Source organism: Coturnix japonica, chromosome 4 (genome assembly GCF_001577835.2).
Source record: "Coturnix japonica isolate 7356 chromosome 4, Coturnix japonica 2.1, whole genome shotgun sequence".
NCBI classification, from domain to species: domain Eukaryota; kingdom Metazoa; phylum Chordata; class Aves; order Galliformes; family Phasianidae; genus Coturnix; species Coturnix japonica.
Window position 1 is genome coordinate 59382560 of NC_029519.1, and position 25732 is coordinate 59408291.

The 25732-nt window shown below is 38.2% G+C and overlaps 1 protein-coding gene across 2 annotated transcripts in view; it reads left to right on the plus strand.

The window, feature by feature from the left end:
* The window catches only part of SCFD2 (sec1 family domain containing 2), a 160356-nt gene that overhangs the window by 28787 nt on the left and 105837 nt on the right, over positions 1-25732 (plus strand). For both annotated transcript variants that reach the window (XM_015862316.2, XM_015862315.2), the window contains exon 4: positions 9085-9260. In XM_015862316.2, coding sequence (XP_015717802.1) covers positions 9085-9260 — 176 coding nt within the window. The remainder of the gene's footprint in view (positions 1-9084; positions 9261-25732) is intronic.

Sequence of the window (25732 nt, forward strand, 5' to 3'; positions counted from 1 at the left end):
TAGACTGGTTCTGGAGTTGTTTGTGCACATTCCTCTGTCTTTTGTTTAACTCATCTTCAAGCATGTTGGGACAACAAGCTGCAGAAGGCAAAGCCTTTCTGAAGGCGGTCTCATGGGACAGGAGGGTTCCTGCACCAACTTGATTGAGATGGGCCTGGTTTAGTTTGCAGAGTCCTAAATTCTTGATGGTGAGTCTCTCTGTGCTCCTCCAGTAGCTCACTGGTGCTCTTCAGGTCAATAACACAGGAAAAGATGGGACTGCTCCTCTGGAGTCCTTTTGTTGGACTCCAGGACTCCCCTGGAGTCCTTTTGTTGCACAGTGTGAATCATGAATAATTTTTTCCCTTTTTTTCCCCTCATCCAAAGCAACAGAAGTTCTGCAGTGTGGGAGCTATCTAGCCAAGCAGATTTGATTTTACAGCCTGTTACAGTACTGAGTTCTTGACTTCTCCTTGTAGTGCAGCTGTAAGTGTGGTCTTGACCTGTAGTAATTGTTTCTAGTTTCAGTGGTGGTCAATACAGCAGATGTGCTGTTGCATCACTCACCCCTGGAGGCAGGAAGGCTTTTTTTGGTCTTAGACTGCAAATGTTTCATTGAAGAGTTTCAAGTGTTTCTAAAAGCTTTGGACTCTTTGTGGGGGCTTCCTTATAGACCATTGCATTCACAGTGGATGACCACTCTTTGATTTTGATTTTAGAGGGGGTAAGCTCTCCCTGATAACACTTAATAAAGGTAGTCATTCTGAATAGTCACCACCAGATACAAATGTGGAAATAGACTGATGTTATGGATGTTTCACCTTGCACTAGGATGAAGTTCACAGTTTCATCAGAGTAATCAGTGTTCACTGAACTAAAAAGTTCCATCTTCTGACAGTCATTTGGCTTTTGCCAGTCTACAGTAATGATGTTGCTCCAAGCCCTGGATGTGCAAAGAATATGTAGCAACCTGGTTGTGTGGGTTTTTTTTTTCTTCTGTGTTTTTTTTAAGTAACTGAACTTTTCATGTAGTCTCTGTAACTAGATGTAACAGAATGGATTAAGATATTCCTGCCAAGGGAGTTCTCTGTTTTTGAGGATATGTGATAAAATAGCTGAGATGAAGAGATTCAGAAGCGGAGCAGATTGCTTTTCGTCAGTAAGTGATGCTGCATTGGTGCATAGTGTTGTTTAGAAGGATCACCAGCTGAGGAACACTCTTTGCACTAAACATAATGCTCCTTTCACAGCTAAATGCTTCATTAAGGAAAGTGGTATGCCAGTTCTTTTTTTCAGTCTTACCTTTCAATACACAGGATAGGATCCTTGACAGCACTAAACAAGAAAACAAACATACCATAAAATAGCTGCAACTGTGAGGTGTGATGTCCTTCTCCCTGTTGTGCTGGTGCCTCCTGGGTTTGCTTCTGCTGCCACGAGGGCCTGACTGCTGCTTCATATTCAACCTGCCAGACTCTCACATTCTGAACTTCAGAGGGATTTAGGTTGCAGAATCAGTATCAGTCTGTTGCAAATAGAAGAAACACAGGGAAACTTTAAATAAAGGGTTTTAAACAGTTTACTTTAAAGTTAGTGCAAAATGGCATCCTGAATGTGACAAAAGGCTTGCTGGTATCTAGCATCCATGACACGTGTTCTTAGTGAGTGCTGCCATCTCTGTATTTAAAGAAAGAACTGGAAAATCCTCTGTCCCAAATGTTAAGGTACTGTGCTAACAAATGATAATTTTCTTTTTTTAAATTTATTTATTTTTTTTTTTTACTTTGAGCAAATATTGGAAATAGATAGAGATGAGAGGCTATCCTATGGGCAGTTACGTAAGTTTAATGCTAAGAAAAAGAAAAAAATGATAAAACACTTGTGTAATTCACACTTCCTAGTTGAAAATGTACCTTGAAAAACCGTATTTTCCTTTTAATTGTTGATATGAAGGGAATGATAGGGAATGTGGAACCCTCCTGGGTTCTCCAAATACAACAGTTACTCCTTATGGAAATGGTTTTGTTGTGGGTCTTGGTGTCGTTAAATCTTGCCTCTTAGTTAAGGGAAACATCTCTAGTGAAGGAGACTGAGTGATAATAACAAACAGAAATATTCAGGTAGTACGTTATCTTTGATTCAGTTACACTTGGCACATGGATGGAGAACTATTTGGCTGACCTTAGTATTATATATATATATATATATATATATATATACACATAATATATATACATGTATATGTATATATATATGTAGGGATTGTGGTCACAATGTACTTTCTATGTGTCTGGAATTTTTGAATAAAGTCTCTTTTTGGTTTGTTTTCTTTCATTTTGGTTTTTGGTGTAGATAGTCAACTCAAATGCTTAAGTTTAACTTGTGGCCAGGTCTCCTTCTGTGTCTGATTGTGATTAAAATTGGAGATAATCATGAAAAATTTTGAAGAAAACAGAAATGTGTTACTCTTGCAAATATATCATTTCATTGTTTATGTTCTTTGCTAATGTAATACTGCAAGGCATATATCAACTTTGTGAAACCTTTTTGACTTTATATAAGTGTTGTGAAAAGTTACTTCAGTCTGGTCTTACTGTAGAGAATTGATAAGATGTGTGCAGCAGAAGGAAACATTAATGTATGGATAAACTTTTTTGAAGTTTTGGCACAAGGCTTTAACGTAAGAAATCAATAACAATGTTCATTTACAAGATATATACCCTTAAGTGAAAAGGAAATTACTTGTAAGTATTGTAAGTAACAATACTTAATTGTCTGGAATCATAGAATCATAGAATCACCAAGGTTGGAAAAGACCTACAAGATCATCCAGTCCAGCCGTTCACCTATTACCAATAGCTCCCACTAAACCACGTCCCTCAACACAACATCCAGTCGTTCCTTGAACACCCCCAGGGTTGGTGACTCCACCACCTTCCTGGGTAGTCCATTCCACTGCCTGACCACCCTTTCTGAGAAGTAAATCTCTATTAAGTCATGGTGTTTCTAACATTTGTCTAAATGAACAACTTTTACATTGAACAAACCAAATTGTTCAGGAAAAGCTGAAATGCTTCTCTGAGTTTTTGACTGCTTGTTAGTCAGCAGTAGGTATACAGTTAGATCCTGCTATGGAGAAACAAGCTGATTATATATATGTATATACATATATACACACATATGTAAAGATAAAACTTTTGAAGTTACTGAATAGTGATGCAGCCCCCTGAAAAGAAGCAGTTAAACTGATGTCTTCTGTTCTCTGCTAAGATTTATTCCATTGCTTTTTGGGTTGTTTTTTTCTCAGATCAACCATAATGACTGTTTTAGCTAAGCAAGAGAGCTCCTGGATATATGGGGTGGGGAAACACCAGTTCCAGTGTGTGCTTGGCATGCAACAAAGCCATGTGGCACCAAGGTTTTGCTGAATCTCTGTGGCAGTTGTGGGTTCTGCACTGTGTTTTGTGCGTCCTACAAGATGACAGAAAGGACTTCAGAATTAATGTTAAAAAAGAGCTGACAAGTGAAAAAGAAAGGAATAAAAGAGAACAAACTTGAAGTAGCTGGAAGAGGTCTAGAACTAAAGGAACAAACTATCACTGAGAGCAGCACATGGCAAAGGATATGAATATATATTATATGCTAGTGTGCTTGCAAATACCATTGAGCATTACACTTTAAGTGGGACATGGCTGTACAGTAAAACTGGGTGGCTTGCTCATTGCTGTTTTTCCATCATAACTGTAAACTTGATGATTCAGTCTTGCAAAGAAGAACTATTTACATGAAGACAAGTTGAGTTACATATGTATGTACTCATACATCATCATGTTTTCCATCTATTTTTATTTGCTTCCCACCCAAAGTGATCGTTAGGGTATTCTCAGCTATTCAAGTCTTTCAGAGGTCATAAGAGAAATAATCAGTCCTTTTGAATAACCTACCAATGAACAACAACCTCCCTTTGTCTGGGACAACAAGCCAAGAACACAGTGAAGTATTCAGTGTCTGAAAACATATGTCTTAGTGCTAAATGAGGACGTGTACAAGCCACCTGGAATCCTTTGGGCATATAATTTTAGGACACATAAGCCAGTTCTTTATTTGTGAGAGGTTTAGAGCATCCAGGAGATGATGCAACCAAATCTGCAGATTTAAAGTTACTTTATGATTGCAGTGAACTACTGTTTTCAAGGGTTACTGTTTCTCAGAGCTGGTGACTCTCTTGCTGGGGCACGACCTAGTGTTCTGTGTTTATTAATGCAGTAAAAGAGGTGAAAAATGAGGCAACATTTATGATCATGATACATATTTAGTCAAGAGTAAGCTAATTTGAGTACTGTGTATGTATGTGTGGAAGGAAGGAGGTTTCTAGTTCCATCCATCCTTCAGCATAGTGATACAAAAAATGTTAGATCTTCCATTGTGCTGCTGCTCTTGCAACTAAGGAGGGGAGGAGGCTTACAGGTGACTGTCAAACCAAGAGCAGATTGGTTTGTTTTCTTGGGAGATGAGCATATGCTGCTAGAAATAAACCTGTCACATCTGCTTTCAGTCTGCTACAAGGTTGAGTGCTCTTAGTGTCCAGAGCTTTACTCTGAAGAAGTCAGCCAAGCAGTATCCCCCTTTTCATCTCTCCAAAAAGCTAGGGAGTAGTTGGTGTTCTTCTCTTCTTTATTAGTAATGTAAGAACTGGGTGACTTTTGAAATTAATAACTAACCAAAAACTAAGATTGAATTGTTTTTATGGTACTTAATCTTAAAGAGTGTTACCGAAACTTCCTAAGAAGTACAAAAACATGTTGATTTAATAAGAATAACATCTGGAAATTACACCAACACGGAGACTTAAGGGGCGTCATCTGTCCTACTAAATTGCTCTCACTTAGTTTGCAAAATATCCAACTCCCTTGGCAGTACTGTTGCCTCATGGATTTCACGATATTATTACATTCCTTAGAAGTATCTGGCATTGGATGTGATTAGAGGAAAGCTACTGGGAGAGACAGGTCTATATTTCTAAGATTATGGATGAGGAAAACAATTTATCTGGATTTTTTCAGCTAGTCTGTGAATTCCAAGTTATTTTCTTATTCATCGTGGTTCTGTCAAGTGAAAAATGGACCTCAGCAAAGTGCTCCAGCCAGTGAAAGTCAGACTGTGTTCTTGCATTAGATTGAACTAAGTTTAAAGCTATGTGTATTTGGCGATTCCTGTAGTCTTGGAAAAGCATCCACTTATTTATTCAATTGGTCACAAAATGTACTTTCATCTTTACTTGTCCCAATGGAGATAATTAACGAAGTGCTAGATGAAAAAATAAGGACTGTATGTTTGCAAGAGTGCATTGATATTTTTGACCTTTGCTCTTTAGACACCTTGTAATCCATAAATCTTGTTTAAAAAAAACCCACCGCTTTGGGATTCTGAATTTTAAAAATCTACTGGTAAATCTGTCTTGAAAAATAATTATTTTCTTGAAGTGATGCCTGCATTACAGTATATAGACTGCAGTGTTAATTTAAGATGGAAAAAAGTCATACTGTGGAATTGTCTTCATGTCTACATATGTGGCTTGTCTAGTTAACTTTCTGTTTAACTTCTGAGGTTAAAGTCTTTCCATTCCGCTCAAGCTACTCCAGCTACTCAGAAACAGACTTCAGTCAGATCCTGGTCTTTCTCCCATTAAACATGTTTGTGTCCTCAAACCTGTAAGGCAGCTATTTTTCACCATTCCTTAAATATAAATATGACTTTTATTGTTTCTGGTCTAGTTGTTGTGGTGGACTTATTACCAGTCTTATCAATGGCCATTTGTTCTATGTGCAGCTTGTTTCAAAACTTGCTTCAGTTCACCTGCTTATTTTTTCAGTTCTAATATGGCAACTTTGTTGAAACTATCTCATAGTTGTGGGTCATTTTCCCACTGTGTTTGGCACTGTGGTATGAAAACCAGGGCAGAATAGCTAACTTACTTATTGCTCATATCTTGATCATTGCATAATGCCACAGGAAGCCAACTCCTTATTTTCTTTATTATTCAAATAATAAAGTCTTTCTATGTAAAATTTTTTGGTCTATCTGATTTCATGTACATGTTCTAAATGAGCTCAATTTCTTTCCCTGTTTCCTAGTGCCTAATCCTACTTTCTGGGGGGAGGTTTCCTTTTTTATTATTCAATTTAAGCCAAGTTAGCTCAAATTAAAACTCAGTTAAAATCATACAATAATTGTCTATCTTTCAGCTTATCTGAGTGCTGTCTTCATATTACTAACTTTTCCAGTCTCTATCAGTAAATCTAAAACAATCTCAGTTACTATATATATATATATTTCTTCTATTTTATGCACAGTTTATCAAACTGCTTAAGTACAGAGCTGCTTCCATATGCTCATTCTCAGTGTTTCTTGGGCAGAACTGGCTCTTCAGTAGTGAGCCTGGTACGTAGCCCACTGTGTTGGGTTATTTTGACTTCCAGACATCCAGATGACTGCTTATAGCGTCCAGTTTCATTTCCTATGCTATTCTAATGGTAAAGGTTACTTCCTAGACAGTGTGGAATTCTTGGTGTTTGTGCAAGGAAGATTATCAGCACTCCTATATCCCTGGGGGAAGCTGAGGTCATACTTCTCTTTCTTCCTGCAAGAAGGAGGTAAAAAATGAGCAACTGCTTTGCCACGTAAAGTAGTACTCATGAGTGAAACCTCTACACAGACTTGACCTCTGCATAGGTGTAGTACTGTGGAGCAGAGCATGACCATGACAGAGTGTGAAGGAGAGTATGGTGCAAGGCAAGATAATGCTGTTGTCACTCTTTCTGATAGTTGCCATCTTCTTTATGTGAATCTCTGGATTCGCTTTAGAAAAACAAAAGAACACTCGATATACAAATATGTAGTTGTCATCTATCTCCTTGTGAATTTATAGGAGTTTTCTGCTATGCTGTAAGACAAAAGGACTTGAAAGAGCAGAGGGGCTTTAAAAAATAAATAAAAGTCTGATTGGGTTGGGATTAGATTTAACTTTGTTGTTGGCCTTGTGCTGAAATCTCCCTCTGTGAGCAAGCAGTGGGGAAGGTGATGAGGATTTAGGCCCCAGGAAAACTCATTTATTTGTTGAGTACCACCAATAACTTTTCTAAATTCCTGTTCTACTGGAATAGTTATATGCAACAGGCATATAGCTGTCCAGGGAAACTGCTGTGCAGAAATTGGCTGGAGCTCTTGAACCAAGGATCTGAGTCCTTCCATTAATATTTTACATGTTACAGATGAGATGTTGGACTCCTCAATGCCATTATGTTTTGTTAATGACTTACTAAGGTCAGGGTTTCACTTATGTTTACATTTGTTTTGGACTTTCTTTTGGTGATACTCCTAGGGTGGGAAGGTTTTTCATTGTTTTTCTAAAATGATGCTGATCCAGTGGTGCATCTGGATTCACTTTCACGAGGGAACTATACAGACCAAAATTGTTACAAAAAGAATTAATAATAAAAAATGAAATCAAACTCAAAAGCCCTCCTGTTTTACTGTTTTATATGAGGACACTTCATGTTTTCCCAGTTGAAGCAAGCTATCATTTTTACATTTCTTGAATCTGCCACTATATATCATGACTGCTAAAGGTAACAGTGCAGTCATTATCAAAGGTATGCTGCAAGGCACCATGGGCTGACATTTTCAAATCACCATGTAAATCTGCCTGACACAGCTTTACAAGAAATAAAACACGTCTGAAAGCTCCGATGTTTAGTCTAAAAACACACATGGCTGCGGTTGCTGTTTTAGCCTATGTGGACTAACTGTAGAAGCCTTTTGTCAGCTCTCAGGCCTACTGAGTGGTGTCAGTTTGATTTGTGTCTTAATTTGCTGACTTTTTGGTTTGATGCTCTCCATTAAAATTCACATAAATACTCTGTGTGTTTTTGTTTTATTTAGCAGCTTTCCCTAATCTAAATGTTCCTCAAAAGGCTGCCAGTGGTATCTCTGGAGCTAAGAGAAAGCACTTTCAACACTGATGCACTGGTGGAGTCATTTTTCTTTTTCCACTGTGTGTCTGATACAGAAAAGATGGAGGCAAATGAAAAATTTTGTAAACTGATGATATAACCAAATGCAGAGACGAAACACAGTGTTAGTCTTACCAGATCGTTCCTTTATGGAAAAATACCAAATAAAATGATGAGACTAGCGCAAGCCAATGAAACACTTCAGCCTATGGCCTTCCTGGCGCTCAAGCTCATTCTGCTAAGTTAACGGATTCTCCTTGCTCCATGTTGCTTGCCTCTTCTCTTTAGTTCTGCTTTGTTTGACAGTGATGACTCTTTATTGGCAGTGGCTACGAGAAACCAGGAAGCAGCCCAGGACTGGTCTGTGGTCCAGACTTGCAATTAGGATGGTGCTTTAACACCATTTTTCCTTGCGTATTGAAGGCACATGTGATTGTCTGTGATAATTTTCCTAAGGACACACCACAGACTTTCCTCCCACAGCCTAAGTTAGCAGACTAGAATCAGTGTCCCTTTATCCTTGGAGCAGGCATGATGTTACTTCTAATGCAAAATTCCAATTATTTGCAATTTGCCTGATATTTTAATGTTAGATGGTAAAACTGTTGATTGTATGTTGTTTGTGTAGCCAGAATGACCCCCTTTATGTCCTTCTGTCCTTTAATTTAATTTAATTTAATTTTTATTTATTTTTGAAGACAAATTGACGAATTCTCTTTGGACTTGTGATAAAAAATAGAGATATTGTAGAAATATTAGCCGTTATTTAGAAGTAGTGGTCAGGTCATTGCCCTTGCTTAAATGAGTCTTCTTATATGTTTGAAAACAGAGGATGGTATTACATCTATTATATATTGCTAAATACCTGCCATATCATGTATCTTAACCCGTAATTCATGTATGAAGTATCCTAACATATTTCTGCTCCCTAAAGCTCCCAGCGACTGCAATAGAGCTAGGATCTTGACTATAACACAGAAAGATTTTACTTCTCTATAACTGATAAACTATAATTGTAAAAAATCTAGGTTCACATGTGGTGCTGTCAGTATTTGTCGCTGCTAAATGCTATGTCCTATTTTGCTTTCCACAGGTAGAGTCACCCCAGAACAGCTCAGCTCCTATGTACAACTTTTCAAAAATAATTTCAAAGCTTTGGAGAATCATTGTGGTCTTCTACAGCTTGTCCTGGCTGCAGTTCAGACTTTGAAACACCCTCAGATTTCCAAATGGGACAACTTCCTAGCCTTTGAGAGATTACTTCTGCAGGTACATACCGTGTTATTGTTATTTATTTATTTATTTATTTTACTTAAGTAAAAATGTTTTAATTATATATACATATATATATATATTAGTTTCCTCTTAGTGCCATCATTTCTCTGTGGCAGCAAATTCTGCTTTTAGTTCTGTCACCTGATACTGCGTGGCATCCAAGGATCTTTTATGTCTTTTCCTCAAGTAATATATATAAATTCCTATTGAATTTTGTAGCTTGTTTTTTTTTTTTTTTTAATGGGCTTTGCAGGATGCATCATTAAAAAGCTGTCCTTTGTTGTTAACATAGAAAAAGAACAGGAACGTACATAGTTAATCTTTTATAGTCTTGTCTAGGAGTAATTTTGGAAATGAAAAGTCAAACCCTTGAATAATCCAAATTGGATGATTGTTTTGTATGTATTTGAAATACCACATGTAAAGGAAACTGTTGATCACAGCCTGAACCTCTGATTAACCATCTGAGGCATGTGATGGGTCAGCTGTGGTTGCACAGGTGAAGGTAATTCAGCTGTGCTCCCGGAAGGGGTGGAGCTTGACCAAGCAGGTAAAAACTTAGTAGGAAATTCCCTACACAAGAAAGTAAGGATACTTTCACTCACAAACATCTGCTCTCTGCTTCTCCCGCAGACATCTTTTTAAGGCATCCTGTTGGTAGTGACAGTACTGTTGACATACCCTTTTCTTTTACATGTGGATTTCTCTCAGGAAGTTAAGAGCTAGTGGTATTTCAAACTCTATGCTACTAACTTTTGGAAACATCTGGGAAAAAAGGAGGATTTTTTTCCAAGAACATAGGTGTTAATTTTTACTGAGACCAGAAGCTCAGTGCTTTCCTCACTGTGCTTTTTTTCTTCTGCGCTTATGTTGGTTTTAGAGGAACCATTTCCTTAAATCTTAGTGGAAGATAATTCCTCATGAGGTAGATTTTAGTGAAGTTGGAATCAGCCTTAAGTGAAATGTATGGTTTGGACTTCAACAAAAAATATTTGTATAAATTTATTACCCCTTTTTCTTGACATTTGAAACAACTGACAGCTCAACCTGCTGCATGATCTCTGTCAGAAGGAAGTAATCCCTGGTTTGTTTGGAAGTCCCAGCCTGTGCTTTATAGCCTTCTGATCAATGAATGTTTATGGCATTTAGTGGAGTGGGAGGGAGGCAAAAGATACAAAACTTTTAATAGCAAGCTCCTGTCTACCTTAATAACAAAAATATTTTGTAAAAAGACAAACAAAAATTAACAAACCACAAATGTTTTTCTTTGCTATGACTGAATTATTTTGAGTAACATGTGCAACACTGTATAGTGAAGAAATGATTGCTGCCATTCTTTGTTTTTTTTTTTTCTGGGTGGTGGAGCATGAGATTTCATAGCCCATAGTCCCTTTCCTTCTCTTGCAATGAATTGTGTTGCATAGCTCTTCTCAGAAGATAAGTTCCATCTTAAAACCAGTCCAGTGTTAAAATCAAAATAAAGCTGCAAGCTCAGCGTTGTTTTCACAACAGGCAACTGCCTGTAAAAAATAAGATAAAAAATAAAAACATGCCTTAAATCATCAGGGAGTGGAAGAACAGAGAGGTAAGAAACAACCAAGCTATATATTTCATAAAAGAAGAAATGTATAACAAGCACTCTCAAAATCATACACGGCCTTGGATTATAGCCCCAGCCTTCCACACATCATATTAAGGTAAAATACGTTAGCCAAAGCAAACTGTCTGAGCAAACGTAATTGTTGCTTAAGACATACTCATTTTCAGTAGTTCAAACAGCAATTACTTTGAATTACACAATCTGTACAGCATGTATTTGGGTCTATTTTGAAGATGAAGTCTGAGATGTATGATTTGTTTTTGAGCATGTGGCCTGTCTCTGATCTGTTGACAGGCTCTTGTAGAAAGAACAGAATACTGAGAGACCCAGAAGATTGCAGAGAAAGTTTTATTTAAAAAACCAAACTGTAATGTTATGTTGTGAATGGTTGGCTTGAGCGCTCTGCTCTACATTTGGTGCTATGGCAGTGTACTCCAACAGGACTGCTGAGAAATTCTTTAGTGGAATTGTTATATCTCAGACAGCATAAAATAATAAACCTTAAAAGAATCCTTAGTATGAAGGAATTGTTTCAACATGACTGTAGTACTGTTGCTATCCTGTATTGGAACTGCATAGAAGATGTGAAAGGTCTACTGGGAAAAATATTATTAGACTTTGGGCAATGTAGAGATTCTAGACTTTTCCCTTATGGATGCATGCCAGACTTCAGCTGATGCCAGAGAAGACAGCCCATTGTAAACAGCCAGTTAGGATTCTCAGATTCCCTAGAAAAATAGATTTACGTCTTTTTGGCATTTCTCTCATTATTGAACCGTTCTGAGTGGCCTTCTGATTCTCTGCTTAATCCACACTGTGCTTTTCAGAAAACCCACATCGCTGTGTTAATGCTTTAATCTCTTGCATTGAATAACCTCTTCCATTTTCCTTCTCATGTGAACATCTTTGCTTTCTGTGAATGTTGCAGGTACTCAGTTCTAAAAATGGCCTGGTAGAGGCAAGAAGCAGCCTGTTTCCAGTATTTTATCATAATATAAGGTCTGTAACTACAGTTTTAGACCCATGATTTATTTATACGTGTCCCAACAAGAAAGTTTGGTTTTGACTAGAAATCCACTGAAAGTTGGTGCATCTACTTACTTGATATAGATTTGTTTTCTACTTAAATGGAATGGATAAATGGTCGGAGAGTGGAATTGGATTTAAATGGGATTATGGCCTTGATCTCAAGGGGAAGTGATTCCTGTGCTGGGTTAGCAGAATTGTATCAGGATGTTCCATCTTTTCTCTTAGTTTTCACTGTTTTAGTGTTCTACCTCTGCGCGATGCAGCTTTTCTTACACAGAAGTTTTAAATGTTCTGTGAATTAAAACAGAATGCCCTTATTATCAAGAAGGTATCCTACCTCATAGTATTTTCCTTCTCTTAAGGTTTTCTTTCCATTTGTCCATATATTTTCTTTGGGAGGAAAATACAGTTCTCTAAGCAGTTTGAAATTCTGCTACTGTACTCTGCAGTGAGACAGGGAGAATTTAATTTGATTACAAAATTTTGTAGGTTGCCATGAGCAAAGATATTCGTTCACAGTGAAGTTTCCTCTTAGTGCCATCATTTCTCTGTGGCAGCAAATTCTGCTTTTAGTTCTGTCACCTGATACTGCATGCCATCCAAGGATCTTTTATGTCTTCTCCTCAAGTAATTGCCTGCTGTGCATTTTAAATACAAACCTTTCTATTAAGCTGAATAGATTTAAACTGCCAGTTCTTGTGAGTGTTGTTTAGATCCCATAATAGAAAGTTCTAGTGTAAATGCCTATTTAATGATTTGCAAACAATGATTACAAGATGAGCTGCCATGTATTTTGGTATCAAATTCTTTCTTAAATATGAATTCAATATAGAATATGTGGAATATCTATCAAAGATATTGCCTTCTACAGTTAATTTAATTATTTTTAATAGAAGAATTAGTGACTTCTTAAAAAAATAAATTACAGCTTCTTTTCTTTTCTGATTGATTTGTGTTTTTTTGTTTTTCAAAGCCACAATATTTCAAGAAAGAGGACACTGTAAAACTTTAGCAAAAGGTCTCTGGAGTTTTTATTGGCACCTTGTTATAATTTAAGTAGGTCAAATACTATGATAGTGGAAGCTGTGTACACATGCTTACGTGGATAGCTCCTGGAGATACATGGACATCCTACTTTCGTGTTTAAATTTTCAAATACAAGAGGTTTAGTATTGTTCTGTTTGCTGTTTTTGATAGTGTAAAATTTGTTAGAAGACTTTTATGTGTCTGTAGTGAGATGAGAAACAGAAGATACAGGCTTGTTTTTAAGAGAAACAGAAACTTCATGCCAGCTGGTCATTCCAATGTTTTTATTTTTCTGTTGGCTTAAAGTGGTTATGAGGTTAATAAAATGACATCATTTCTTTTCCCATGAATATTAGAGTGCAAACTCAGAAGAGAAGTGGAAAAAAAAAGATGCAATACAGCTGAGTATGTTAAATTGCTATTAGTGTTTCAGTAGCAAGATGTAACTGCATGGGTGTTGATAACCATTATATCCTGTGCTATGATTTCTTTTACTATCTCTTATAAATGCAGGGTAGGCATGAAGTGTTATTTAACCAAGGTGACATTACTATTTACTTGCACTTTTGGATATTTCACAATATGTTAAGTGTTGTTCATATAAGCATGCATGTGCAGGATGCTGCCAAGAGGTTTGGAAGCTGTAAGGCACCATCTTGCAGATCTTCTCTGTCCAGAACTCACTGTAAGTTTAAGACCTCTAGATTTTTCTAGAGGATGGTTTATTAACTCTAAACTGGTATAAGCTAAAAGCTGAAGAATAGGCTTCAGGGCTGTTGAATCAAGCAGCTTGATACAGAGCAGAGGGGAAATACAAAAGCTTTTGGATTAATTGCTCTTGCCCTGCAAAAGTAATTCATAGCTCAGCTGTAGTGGGAGCTTCGTTTTTGCATTGTATAGATTAAGATCAGTGACATTCCTTGTTATTATTACTTACATTGCTTTAGTTGATGTGTAATTTATAACTACGTAGCTCAATTCAGTTCAATGAATTGTCTCTCTGGTGGCCTACAATGTTGGTCAATAAATCTTTTTAGAAGAGATATTTAACAGCATTTGACAAGAAGATCTATGATATTAATGGTCTGTAATTAGAGATACTATTTAGAGGGGGGGAAAAACACCTTTAAGTTAGATCAGTCACTTCTTAACATAAAGCTACATATGGAATGAATTGCCCTGGTGGGAGTCTTGCATAGCACCATGTCGACAGCAAAGGTCGTCCTCTGGAATTTGGTATTTTATGTTGAGTGTGCAGTTTGGACTCTGATACCCATCCTGTCTTACACAACTAGAGGATCAAGTATAATTTGTTGATGGCTTCTGAAGAAGACAACTGTCCTCAAGCAAGTGTCTGCTTAAGCCTCCAAATTATTTACAGTAAGTTCTTATGGTTTGATAGGTTCCCGTTTAAACTGGGAGTAATTTCCAGAACATGTGAACTTGTATATGCCTCATATGTCTTAGTTCATTTCTTTTGCTTGTTCAATGCCAATAGTATTCATGATACCATGGGAAGTTTTTAAAACTAATTCAGTTGTTTGTGTTTTCTATACATTTCTGTAAGGCAGAGTCCTAAGCTGCTGGAAACACCTCAGTGCTGTAGCAACATGGGTAAATCAGTGGTCTGAAATAGTGGTAATAATGAGCAGTTTTGAGTATACCTGGATTTGTGCATTGCACTTGGTATTTCGTAGTGGAGGAACTTACTGGTTCTAAGTTCGCAGGGAGGTCAGTTATGGAGCATTTCTCAGGCGTGGCGTGCCAGAATTAAGACATTCCATATACTTTTTCCCAGAAAGGTACATTGATGTATTAATATGTATATTTATACATACCTAATAATTATGTTGTGTTATATGGAATTATATATATATATATATATATAATATACTGCTAGTCCGACTAACTTTCTGCCAGTGGAATGTTCTTCTCAGCCTACTTTGCAAACAGTAAAATACGGGTAGGAGTTGTGTTAATGTTATTTTAGCATTAAATAAATTCTTCTAGAGTGAACAAAAGTTATTTCTACTGGCACCATTGATTAATCTACTAAATGAAAACTGTTTCAAGTTTTTCAAACCCTGGCTGACAACGGGTTAGCATATCTTTAGTGGGGTTAGCATATCACATGAGAACTAAGAATATCCTTTTTTATTCTTGTCAAATAAATGTGTTTGTGTTTGGTCTGAAAAATTGTGAAGTCTTGCAATTGTGGCTCTCATTTAAAAACAAAAAACCTCCTTTCCTCATCTTCTTAAAGATCAAATATTTTGTATCCAGATAAGAGGTGCACAAAGTCTCTGAAATGGGCTTTTAATTAGAAGATGGCTTCCTTAAGTGAACAAATGTTCACATCAGTAAAATTGAAAAAGCGTATTTGGGAGGAGAGGCTAAACATAAAAGGAAACTGTTTAATTAATGTTCTGTGTACGAAGCACAAAATACTTGCCATAAAATAATGGAATGGGAGCTGCCTCATGGGGAAACAACAACAACAGCAAGAAACAAACTAGTACCCCATCCATGCACATGCACACATAAACACAATTTTGTTAGGAATTTAAACAATTCAGGTTTTTTTCTTGCTGTGCTCTAGAAATGCAGGATGATGCTCAGCTTGGTGCAAACACTTGGCACTGGAGACAGCCACAGCTCTTCCTGTTACTTGCCATTCTTTCTCTCCTGCAATTTTTCTTCTGAAAATGCGCTATGAACTGTTTGCTTGCAGTAAATAATGACATTAATCAGGCCAAAGAGTGGATCCCCTCAGTATACCTGCAGGCATTGCAGAGAGGCAGATTAGCAACATGTTGAAAGAATCACTGTTTGCTGTTACTCGGTTGTGCTCCAGGAGGCAAAGTTTTTGTAGTGTACTTGCTGTAAGTCTTTGCTCTGTCATTTTGTTCATTATGATACCCATGTTTTTGGATAAAAAGACCTGTTTTATGTATTCTTCTTTTCACTCAGCTTGTTATAGATGAGAAAAGTGTGGTTTTTGAAGATCGTTTGTTGGCTTAGCTAAGAATCTTAACTGGATTTGGCCTCTTCTGTTGGTTCAGAGCAGAACTGCATTTACCTTTCGAATTTTGTCTACCCTCCCTGATTATATTTAGTCCTTAAGGAAATAAGCATTGCCTTACTTTTACAGTCTGGCGAAAATCAAGACCTCAGTGCATAGCATCCTGTGGGTACTTTTACTCATAGGCGCTGCTTATCAGCGTGGTCATTATCTCAAAGGCAATAATGCAATCTATCAAATCTCTTACCTGCAAACTAGTTTGATAATGCTAGCACTACATCTCTGGGTTTGAGTGTGGTTATGTTGGTATGTTAGCTTAGTTTTCCTTATTTTTTGGAGCATATACTTGATCATTTCCGATGGCCTGTCATGCAGAAAGTAGAGGAACAACACAAATTAAAAACTAATGCAAACTTTACAGTGGGCAATATCCAAGATTAACAGTGGGGCTGCCATGTCACATTCCCCCTGTGTTTACACATTAATGAGCTGCGTGTTTCCCCTTCCACTGGTGTATATGCTTCCTTGGATCACAGACATCTCTGGACACATTGTACACGTGCACTAGGCTGCTTTTCCCACAGTCTGGGCTGTCTGAGTGCAAGTCAGTTCCAGTCTGGAAAGCAAGTAGTGCTTTTAGCACAGTGCTGAACCTCAAGTGTAAGTTTTACCTCTTTGTTTGTCTTGTGTTCCACAGAATATGAGATTTCTCATGCAGAAAAAAATAATAAAATTTGGTGAGGTTTGACATGCCTCTGCAAGCATGCTGTTATGACTGTTACCTTCAAATTACAGCCCTTACCCCACCTGCATCATCTGTTCTTGCTCATGAAGCTATATCCATCACCCCCAAAAAGCAGAAGTAAATACTTGCTCTCTTTCTGAACCGACCTGTGCTTACCTGGCCTGAAGCTTCTTTGGTGCTGCTTTCTCTGTGGTTACTCTTTTACGTGATAGTGCTTTGTTAATAAAAGAAGGCAGTAGACGTAGACAAAGGAGAAAAAAGTTGCATCTCACTGGGTGTTTCCTCCATCCCATAGCATTTGCCTTTGAGCACTTTTAAAATGAATTGTTTTGCAAGTATTCTGGTACTGTGAAGTAGTCATGTTGGCTGCAGAAACAAAGAATGTTCTAATGAAGTCCAACAGCCCATTTGTGTAGCTGTGTCTAGTAAGGCATGAATACTATTAACTGTACTGACATCCTTGCACTCTGGAATACAGAAATACTGTACATTCACGAAGATGATTTGGTATAGAAATTTAACTTTATTTAAATGGCTGAGGTGTTATGGTGGTCATACTCTTTGTCTTGATTTGTATTATTTCTCTGTGTTTTGGATCCGTGACTTAAAAATTATTCTTATCTGTCTACTTGCATAATAATATTTCTAAAAAATTGAAACACTAAAGTTTGCTATTTTTAAGAACAGTAGACTTGACTGGTTCATCTGTGGCAACAAATGTGCATATTATAAAGCCACTGTGCCATTTGGGGGACATAGCAGCTGAGAGGTATGTGGGCAAAATTGTGCTCATGTACATCAATATTTTACTTCAGATTCTGATTTCATGCCATTTTTGCAGTTATGCTGATGAAACTTCCCTGCTTCTGTTAGGTTATCAGTTGTCTTTCCAAATGTATTTGGAACTGCAAATGGATGGTCGTCTTTGTGAAATTGTTTCCTAGCATATCACTGTGTGCGTTTGATATGTAGCCTGAGCAAGGTCTGTTGGAAGTTATCACTAGTGGAAATTGAATGCTTTATCTAGTATCAGATAGGTATATGTGGAGAAGTAAAGATGAACATGGAGAAGTATGCCCTTTCCCATGCTGTTTCCATTCTGTAAGTCAAAGAGGGGACGTGCTTCAAGATACTGTAATGCGTTCTTGCTGAGCACTAGTTACATTGTCCTTTTTCTGCGTGTGCAGTTCATGGGAATTTTATATTTGAGGTACATACAGACAGATGATGCCTTTAAAAGTATTAAAGAGTGAAAGATTTTAGGAGGTAGTGGGATAGGAACTGCATTTCATAGTTTCATAGTTTCGTGCGGGTTGGAAGGGACCTTAGAGATCATCGAGTCCAGCCCCCGGGATTCGAGCCTCTGTGTAGCAGAGCGGCACTTCTACCACTTGCGCCACAGGGGGGATTCGAACTCCGGGCCCCAGTGTTGCAAGGTGGCGTCTTTAACCACTGCGCCACCGGGGCACACACACATTTCATATATAAAAACACAAAACCTAGATTGCTGTCTCACAGAGGGTGTAACATTTCTCGCAGAAGGGCTCTTGAACAACAGTGAAAACAGCATCCCATGGATTCCCAGGTGACCTGTTCTTCTGTCATGAAAAACTAAAAATAATTTGCATATCTTTGTTTTTCAGACATTTGCGTGTCATCTTGGTGTGATTAGTGGCACACGTTGTATTGATTAAACTTTATTGTCACATTATTCTCGCTTGTTCAAGGGCTGCATGTGCTTCACATCTGGTGAACATTCAAGGGCCTTTTGAAAAACATCCTCACATTTTTGTTCTGGAAAATGCTTATGACAAATATCACACTCCTCTGCTTTTGCTTGCAAACAGGATGCACTAATCTGTACCTACTGTCCAGTTGCAAAACCACCACAGTTAACGTAATACATTTCCTGTTAGCCAGTGTGACTGATGGCTTGATTATTGGTCTCAACTTCTTGCACTGGAATAACCATGTGTCTTTGCTACACTGAAATCCCAGCACGCTGTGCTGCACGCACATGTTTTTATGGCTACTCTCATTAGACTAGGCGATGTGGGGAGAAAAGACCTTTATTCTTAGGAATAAATAGGAACCATTTTATTTATGTTAAAATATAGTCTTGCTTCAGAGTATGCCTTAAAAACTGCTGGCATAGTATTCATTGTAAAAAATCTCATGCTACTTAAAGCTCCTTGGAAGAAGTTGGATGTTTCCCTACAGCTCCATCAGTCCTGTTCTGGTGTGGTATGTTGCTCAGTGCTTTTTTTAATGTGACTGTATGACTGCTTACCACATCTCATCACAATGATGTTGCATTTAGCATGAATGCAAATAGGAGAATGCACCAATTCTGAGCACCATCTGTTTAGAATATTTGGTTCTCCATACCAAATCAGTTGCATGCGAAAGAGATTGCAATCTGTTTTTCACACGTTAGTTCTACTCTACATAATAAATAAAAATTGTGATTAGCATCTCCTTACATTTCACCCTTAGGTGCATATAAAATAAAATCTCATTTGGAGGCACCGAAAGCGAAACTCAAACCCGAAACATGTTTAGTTGGACTTAAAATGAAAGAGAAAATATTCTCTGGGCTCAATAATGAACTTCATTTCTCTTTTGGGACTTGACTTTTGACACAGAGAGAAGGCCAAAATAAAAACCAGAATGAGTGAGTGCCCTGTTTTAAACCTGCTTTTAATTAAGCCTTGTAAAGAAGCTTTTCTGCTAAAACTCTCAGGTTGAAGAGTTCATACAACAAAACCTCCCCATGGCATATGTACAGACAGAGTGGGGGCATTCAAACACACATTTTTGAACAGTTTAAACCAGAAAAAAAAGTGCAAGTGAGAGAGTCTATATCTGCATAATCTAGTTTTTAGCAGGCCACTCCCTTTCTAGTTCCCTTCTTTCTCCTATTAAAGCGTAATGCCATTCTAAGATGTTTTGATGTTAGCAAACATGAAAACTAAACTGGTTTTGTTTCCTTTTTTCCTGTGCATAAATCTGACCTAGTTCAGCTGGATTGAAGTGGGGGGTGGTTAGAGCTAGCAATGCAATGGACATTTCAAATCAGAATGCTTGTGCCAAGGCAAAGGTCAAAGTCATTTTCTTGTTTGTTTGTTTTTAAAAGGATTAAATAAATGTAGCTCTACCACAAGGCAAGCAATAGTGCACATGGCTCAAATATGGCACATTTGAATGGAGTGGATGATCCTGCATGGAGCGGTGGCAGGGATAATTACAGAAGAAATGTTTGCATGGTTTCTGTGCAGAGTGATGTTTGTTGTGCGAGAGTTCTGCAAGGCCACTTATGCTGCCAGCTCCAGACAAGCACTTATAGCACAACATTGTAAAGCTGTGGCTTCAGTGGCAGGCTGTAAACAAAAAGGGGCAGGGTACAGTTAATGGCTGCACTGCAGCACCAAGGAAAAATAAATATCTCCCTTTTACTTGCAACTGGCCAAGCCCCAAATCCTGAAACACCATCAATCATCATTGATGACTCGATGAGATCAGAAACCCAACGGAGAAAAATAAATGTGACTTTAACTTAAATAGTGATTGGCACAGCAGAAACTAACTTGCATCCAAAAAGATGTTCTCTTCTTCCAAAACATTTCTAATTGCTGCCCTTCCCAACTTTTCTCCACCCACTGCAGAACTTCCAAGTGCTGTTCACTGATGGTAGATGTCATCCTCTATCCCTCCGCATCTGTTCCAGAATGTGCTTTCAGGTTTTCTTTTTGAGAAGCAAACTACTTTTGCATCTCTTCCAAAAAAAATTTTAAGTGCAGTCTTCATGTTATAAATACCAAACATCACGTTATTTGTAATCTCATAATTCACCAGTCTACCAGCTGAATAATGTAGCAGGCATGAAAGGCTGAGAAGCAAAGGACATTACACAGACCAGGAGAGCCAGTGTAGAAAAAAATCTGTGGGGGAAAGACTTCCTGAGAAATAGAAGTGAAGTTTATTTTTCAGTTCTTTCTACATCTACAACTTATTATGAACAAAATGCATGCTTTACTGAACAGTTATGTGCTGGCAGGAAAATTGATATCTTAATTTTTGCAGCTGTTTATATTTTGCATTATGATTTTTCACCAAGTCCCTTGAGTAAAAGGTGTTGTTAGATCCTAGCTGTTTAGTGACACGTATGAAATAAGCTGAGAATATCTGTCTGGTTCTAAGGGTCTAATTGATGCCAAATTGGCAGAGATTGAGTAGGAAGGGACCTTGGGCTATCCTTTAACCCTCCTGAGCTTTTGCATACTTAGTTTATCAGTAGTGGAGATAATGGATTTTGCTTCACCATACTGTCAATCTGGTCCTTTCCCAAAGATAAAAACACTGAATTTCATTCTCTAGCTGTGGGCCTGGCTTCCACCATTCCCTGTGATATCAGGTGTATAAAGGGAGGCTTTGATGAAAATTAGCATCTATTACTGCCGAGTGTTGGGAGCAAACTATGTGCAAAATGTACTTAGGTACGGTCATAGAATCATAGAATTACCCAGGTTAGAAAAGACCTTGAAGATCATCAAGTCCAACCACAGCCTAACCAGTACCCTAACTCTAACAACCCTCTGCTAAATCACATCCCTGAGCACCACATCCAGTCATGAGATATTTTTCCTTATTAAGAAAAGGCATAAATGCCAACCTAAAATCAGTGTAGTTATTTAGCACCAAAATGGCTGGTCACGTTATTCTATTTATTTATTTACAGTATAATGCTTTAGGGGAAAGCTATCATAGAAAGCAATGACAATACCATGTTTTATGTGGAAAGAAGTTTTTAAGCTGAGAACTTATTTTGGGAGGAATATCTTTAGAAAGCTTGCTGTTGATTGCTTCAGTAACAGTATGCAGCCAAATGATACTGAAATTTCTTCAATTGTACATGTTAATTTTTCTTTCCCTGTTAGCAGGAGGCTCAGCATGTGGATAGATGTTGATCTTTTTATACATGTGATTATTCTTGCCTGGAAGGGATGGTTGTTTGTGAGACCCATGGCAGTGGTGTTTGGATGCGACAGCTACGGGCTTTGCAGCAGTGCCTTTCTATTTTCAGAGGAGAGGAATATTGCTGCCGTGTATTAGGACTGTACAGCTCTTCTGAGGCCACAGTGTTCCTCTAATGGACGGATAAAAAAAGATGAGATGTAATATGTCATTCTGGGCTATGGTTCAGTTCAGTTTGCCTGAAGTTACCATGTAAATTTCTTGAGTGTATTTCTCAAGACTTGCATTCTAATTTCTTGGAATTTTTGAATTACATTGGTAGCCAAATGTGTTAAGTAGGAGAGCTAGCCCAGTGTTTCTTTGGGATCTGTTCTTGGCTTTTCATTACACTCGGCATTTGCTAGTTTGCACTATAAAGAAGGGCTGATGAAATTAAAAGGCTGTATTGTTTCAGAAGAGAGCTATTCACTGCTTGCTGATAATATCCATCTCAGGGTCTGGGGATACAGGGTGAGTCTGGACATTCCAGTAGTCCCAAAGGCCTCATGTGAAGACATGACTCTTAGTTTTGTTCTGGCATTGCTGTAGTTGAAGTTGCCTTTAAGCCTGTTGAGTCCAAATTTTACAGCTCTCTCTTTTTTTTCCCCTCAAAGTTTTAATTATTATTGGTTGTTTGGTTAATGTTCAGTTATTTGCTAATTATTCTAAGGCTGAACATTTTGCTTTTACTGCATGTTTCTCATTGCTCTGTATGATTTAAAGTGAGGATTTGCCTTTCTTACCAGGATTTTGATAGCTCTCTGCCAAAAGTTAATTGATCCATCTATTTGAATAGGTGTGGCAGACTATGTTTTACTCTGGAAAATGAGGGGAATAATGAGTATAATTTCCAGGCATCTTCCATGAGTTTGTTTTTTAGATTATATGTAATATTCTATCATTTCTAGAGAAGTCTAGAGATTTAACAAGCTGAGGTTTTTTGCTTTGGGGGTTTTTATTTCATAAAAGCAGTAAGAATTAGGGATAACAAAGAGATTTTAGAAAACCCTTTTGGTTTTTGTTTCATCTTTTGCTAGTGGCAAATACATATTCTCCATGTCCTTCAGTTTGTGTATTGAATGATTGCAGGCCTTAATGGTCACTAAAGCAGTGAAATTATGAACCAGTCTTCCCCTTGTTTGTCTCGTGGTCCTGAAGAAATCAGGTGCTGGGAAAAAGGCATCAGGAGCAAATTCTGCTGGGGGAAGGAGGAGGTACAAATTGCTCTTCTTGAGAGTATTTGTCCTCTCAGCCTAAGTGTCAAGATCTAGCGAAGAAGCTGAGTTGGCTTACCCAAAGAGAATGAAGCCACTGAAGGCAATGAATATGGAGCTTCCTATCTAAGGAGCTTCATTTTCCTTTTCTTGGGCTTCTGTCAAGGATCACCTAAGCTTCAATAAGGTTCTGCTAAATAGAAGAAAGCTGTTGCGCTTAGTGTGTTTGCCTTCAGCAGCTAATGGAACATTCACGCAGCATCTTTGTATCATCTTTCATTTCAGACATGAGATACGTAGCAACTTCGTTTTTCTTAAGGAATTTGGTTTGTCAGAGAAACATCTGGCCTATGTAAATGAGTGAGGAATTCAGTGGGCTGGGAGACTATTGCAAAATAGTTTCTTTGGCCTCTGCATCAGCAATTCAGCTATGCTTTATAAAAATTAACATTTATACGTCGACTAATGTTGCTTCTTTTTCAGGTTTTTGGTCTTAATGAGCATGTTTTCCTCCTGCGAGTTAAAAAAGAAGGAGAAGGGGAGAAAGAAACACACTTTATGGTCATTTCGCTGGCTGCCCGTGCCGGTCGGGTCAGTCCCTCGGGATGCTGGCGGTCAGGGCAGGCCCCGCTGCGGCGGCTTTCCCCAGCGGAACAACGCTGCCACCTGCAGGGGTGCCTCGTTTCAATGCACGCAGTTTGCATTTGCAGGAGGAGCTGTAGCGATGTTACGATCCTGTGTTGTATTTGCATTTCTGATAGTAAATACAAATCCCGTCAGCTGATCTATTGGTGTAATGGAATGCCTGCTGGCCTCCTTCCAAACCAATTGTAGAGATACACAGATGCATGTTGTTTTCCTTTGAATAAAGAAAACTGGTAATTTGAGTGAACAAATTTCAGAATTGCCACAGATTCTGTGTTAAACTTTAACTTTTTCTTTGTCTACTCGATCTCGTTCTGTTGAGGTGGTTTTTGTGGCGATTCCGTTGCATGTTTTCTGATGTGGAAGAAAGCAAATCAAAACCCACTTATCACATGAATCATTGTTAAAGTCAGCAGCGGGTCCTCTGTGTAAAATCTCCCAGTAAAAGCTGGGAGGATGGGGATTAAACCTGGAGCACATTAAATTAGTTCCAGTCGATCCCAAGCAGGCCCGGCGCTGCTCGCTTAGGCAGGCAAAGCGGAAACAGGCAGTTTATAACAAGGCTGGTTTTAAATGGTGAGGTTCATTTGAAGAAGATTTATATCCCCCACTTATATAAACATTACAAACGTGGGCTGCGAGCAGGAGGCAAATCTTTATCAAAATCTCTTTAAGAGCTTTTTCACTGTGAGTAGAATGGACAGCGTGTACTCTTGTTTGAAGATTCGCCAGTGTTTGTACAATCATCTTTCCTCAGTGCTCCAGCTAATTAAAATACATCTCGGGGTGGAACAGGAAGACCACCACCCAGTGATTTGTTTGGAGCCAGCAAAAGTGACGACGGCTGAAGTAACAGAGGGAAATTATTTGGAAACAGGAGAAAAGATTGTCCCCAGTCTGGTTTAGTTTTTCTGTTGTGATCACTCCCATCAAAAAAGAAGAAAAGAGGAACTGCTGTATCTTGATTTATTTTCTTTCCCCCAGTGGATGCTGCAGTTCTGAAACAGTAGCATGGAATTCTGTGGGTTTTGTAGCCATTGTGAGGTTCTGCTGAACTTTAGGGTCCAGGTTTTGCTCCAGGAACACTGAGAAAACAGCTTTGGATGTGAGGGTCCCAATTGATGGCTGGAGCAGCCGCTTGTGTTGTAATATTTGGGAGCAGCTTAGCCTGACAGCATCGTTTTTGAAAGTTTATTTTTAGAAGAATTAAACATACATACATTAGTGCAGTAAATATCTATTTCCATTTTTAATAATAGTGCACAGTTTTATGACTTGCTCTTCTAATACCATTTTACTTTGTTTATTTAGGGTACATATCGTAAGAGTTGTCCAGATCTGGATTTAACAAAGTGCTTTTCATATTTCATTTTATTGTTAATAAACAGTGTCTAAAAGAGCTTTGTGATACCATTCCGCCTTCCAAAAGAGGATCCAAGTCTCAGACAAATGACTTAAAGTATTTTGTGAGTTTCAGTATATAGCTAAGACCCTCTGGATTCTCTCATTCGGACAATAGTTTCTCATGTCTCTTCATTTTTGCTGCTGTGCACCACCATATGGGATATCACTTATATCCTGAATGTCTGATTCTCTTGTCCCACAAGTAGACTGAAAGAGGGCCTGTTAGAGAACCAGGAGTATTCTGTACTGTGAGGGGGGAGAATTTTCTAGCAGTTGCCGAAAAAACAGATTTGTATTTTTCTGCTGTGCATCAGGAGGAGCTGCATGCAGTGAAGCTTGGAAGTGCTCCAAACTGAGGTGTGGGCCTCCAGGTAGGAGCAATAGAAATTACATCAAAGTGCTTTGTTTTCTCTCTTGCAAGACATTTGTGCAACAGAGGCAGTGAGGTAGACAGATCTACCTGTATTGCTTGTTGATAAGTATCCTGAGTGCTGTGGATACTCGGGCTAAATGGTGTACAGTAACTCATAGTATTCATGGGAGTCATTTAATGCACTGAGTGTTATTGCTTGTCCCCAGCCCATACATGTGAGGAAGCAGCTACTGCTGGTCATAGGTGGAGAACAAACAAGAGGCTAGCAGTTGTACATAGAGGTGAGCGTTGCTCTCCTGAAGGCGTTTTGGTTTTTGACATTGCATATATGTTCCACTTACTGATACTTTTGTTGTGTTTCAGCTCGGCAGATCCTGATATTCATCTGAAATAAC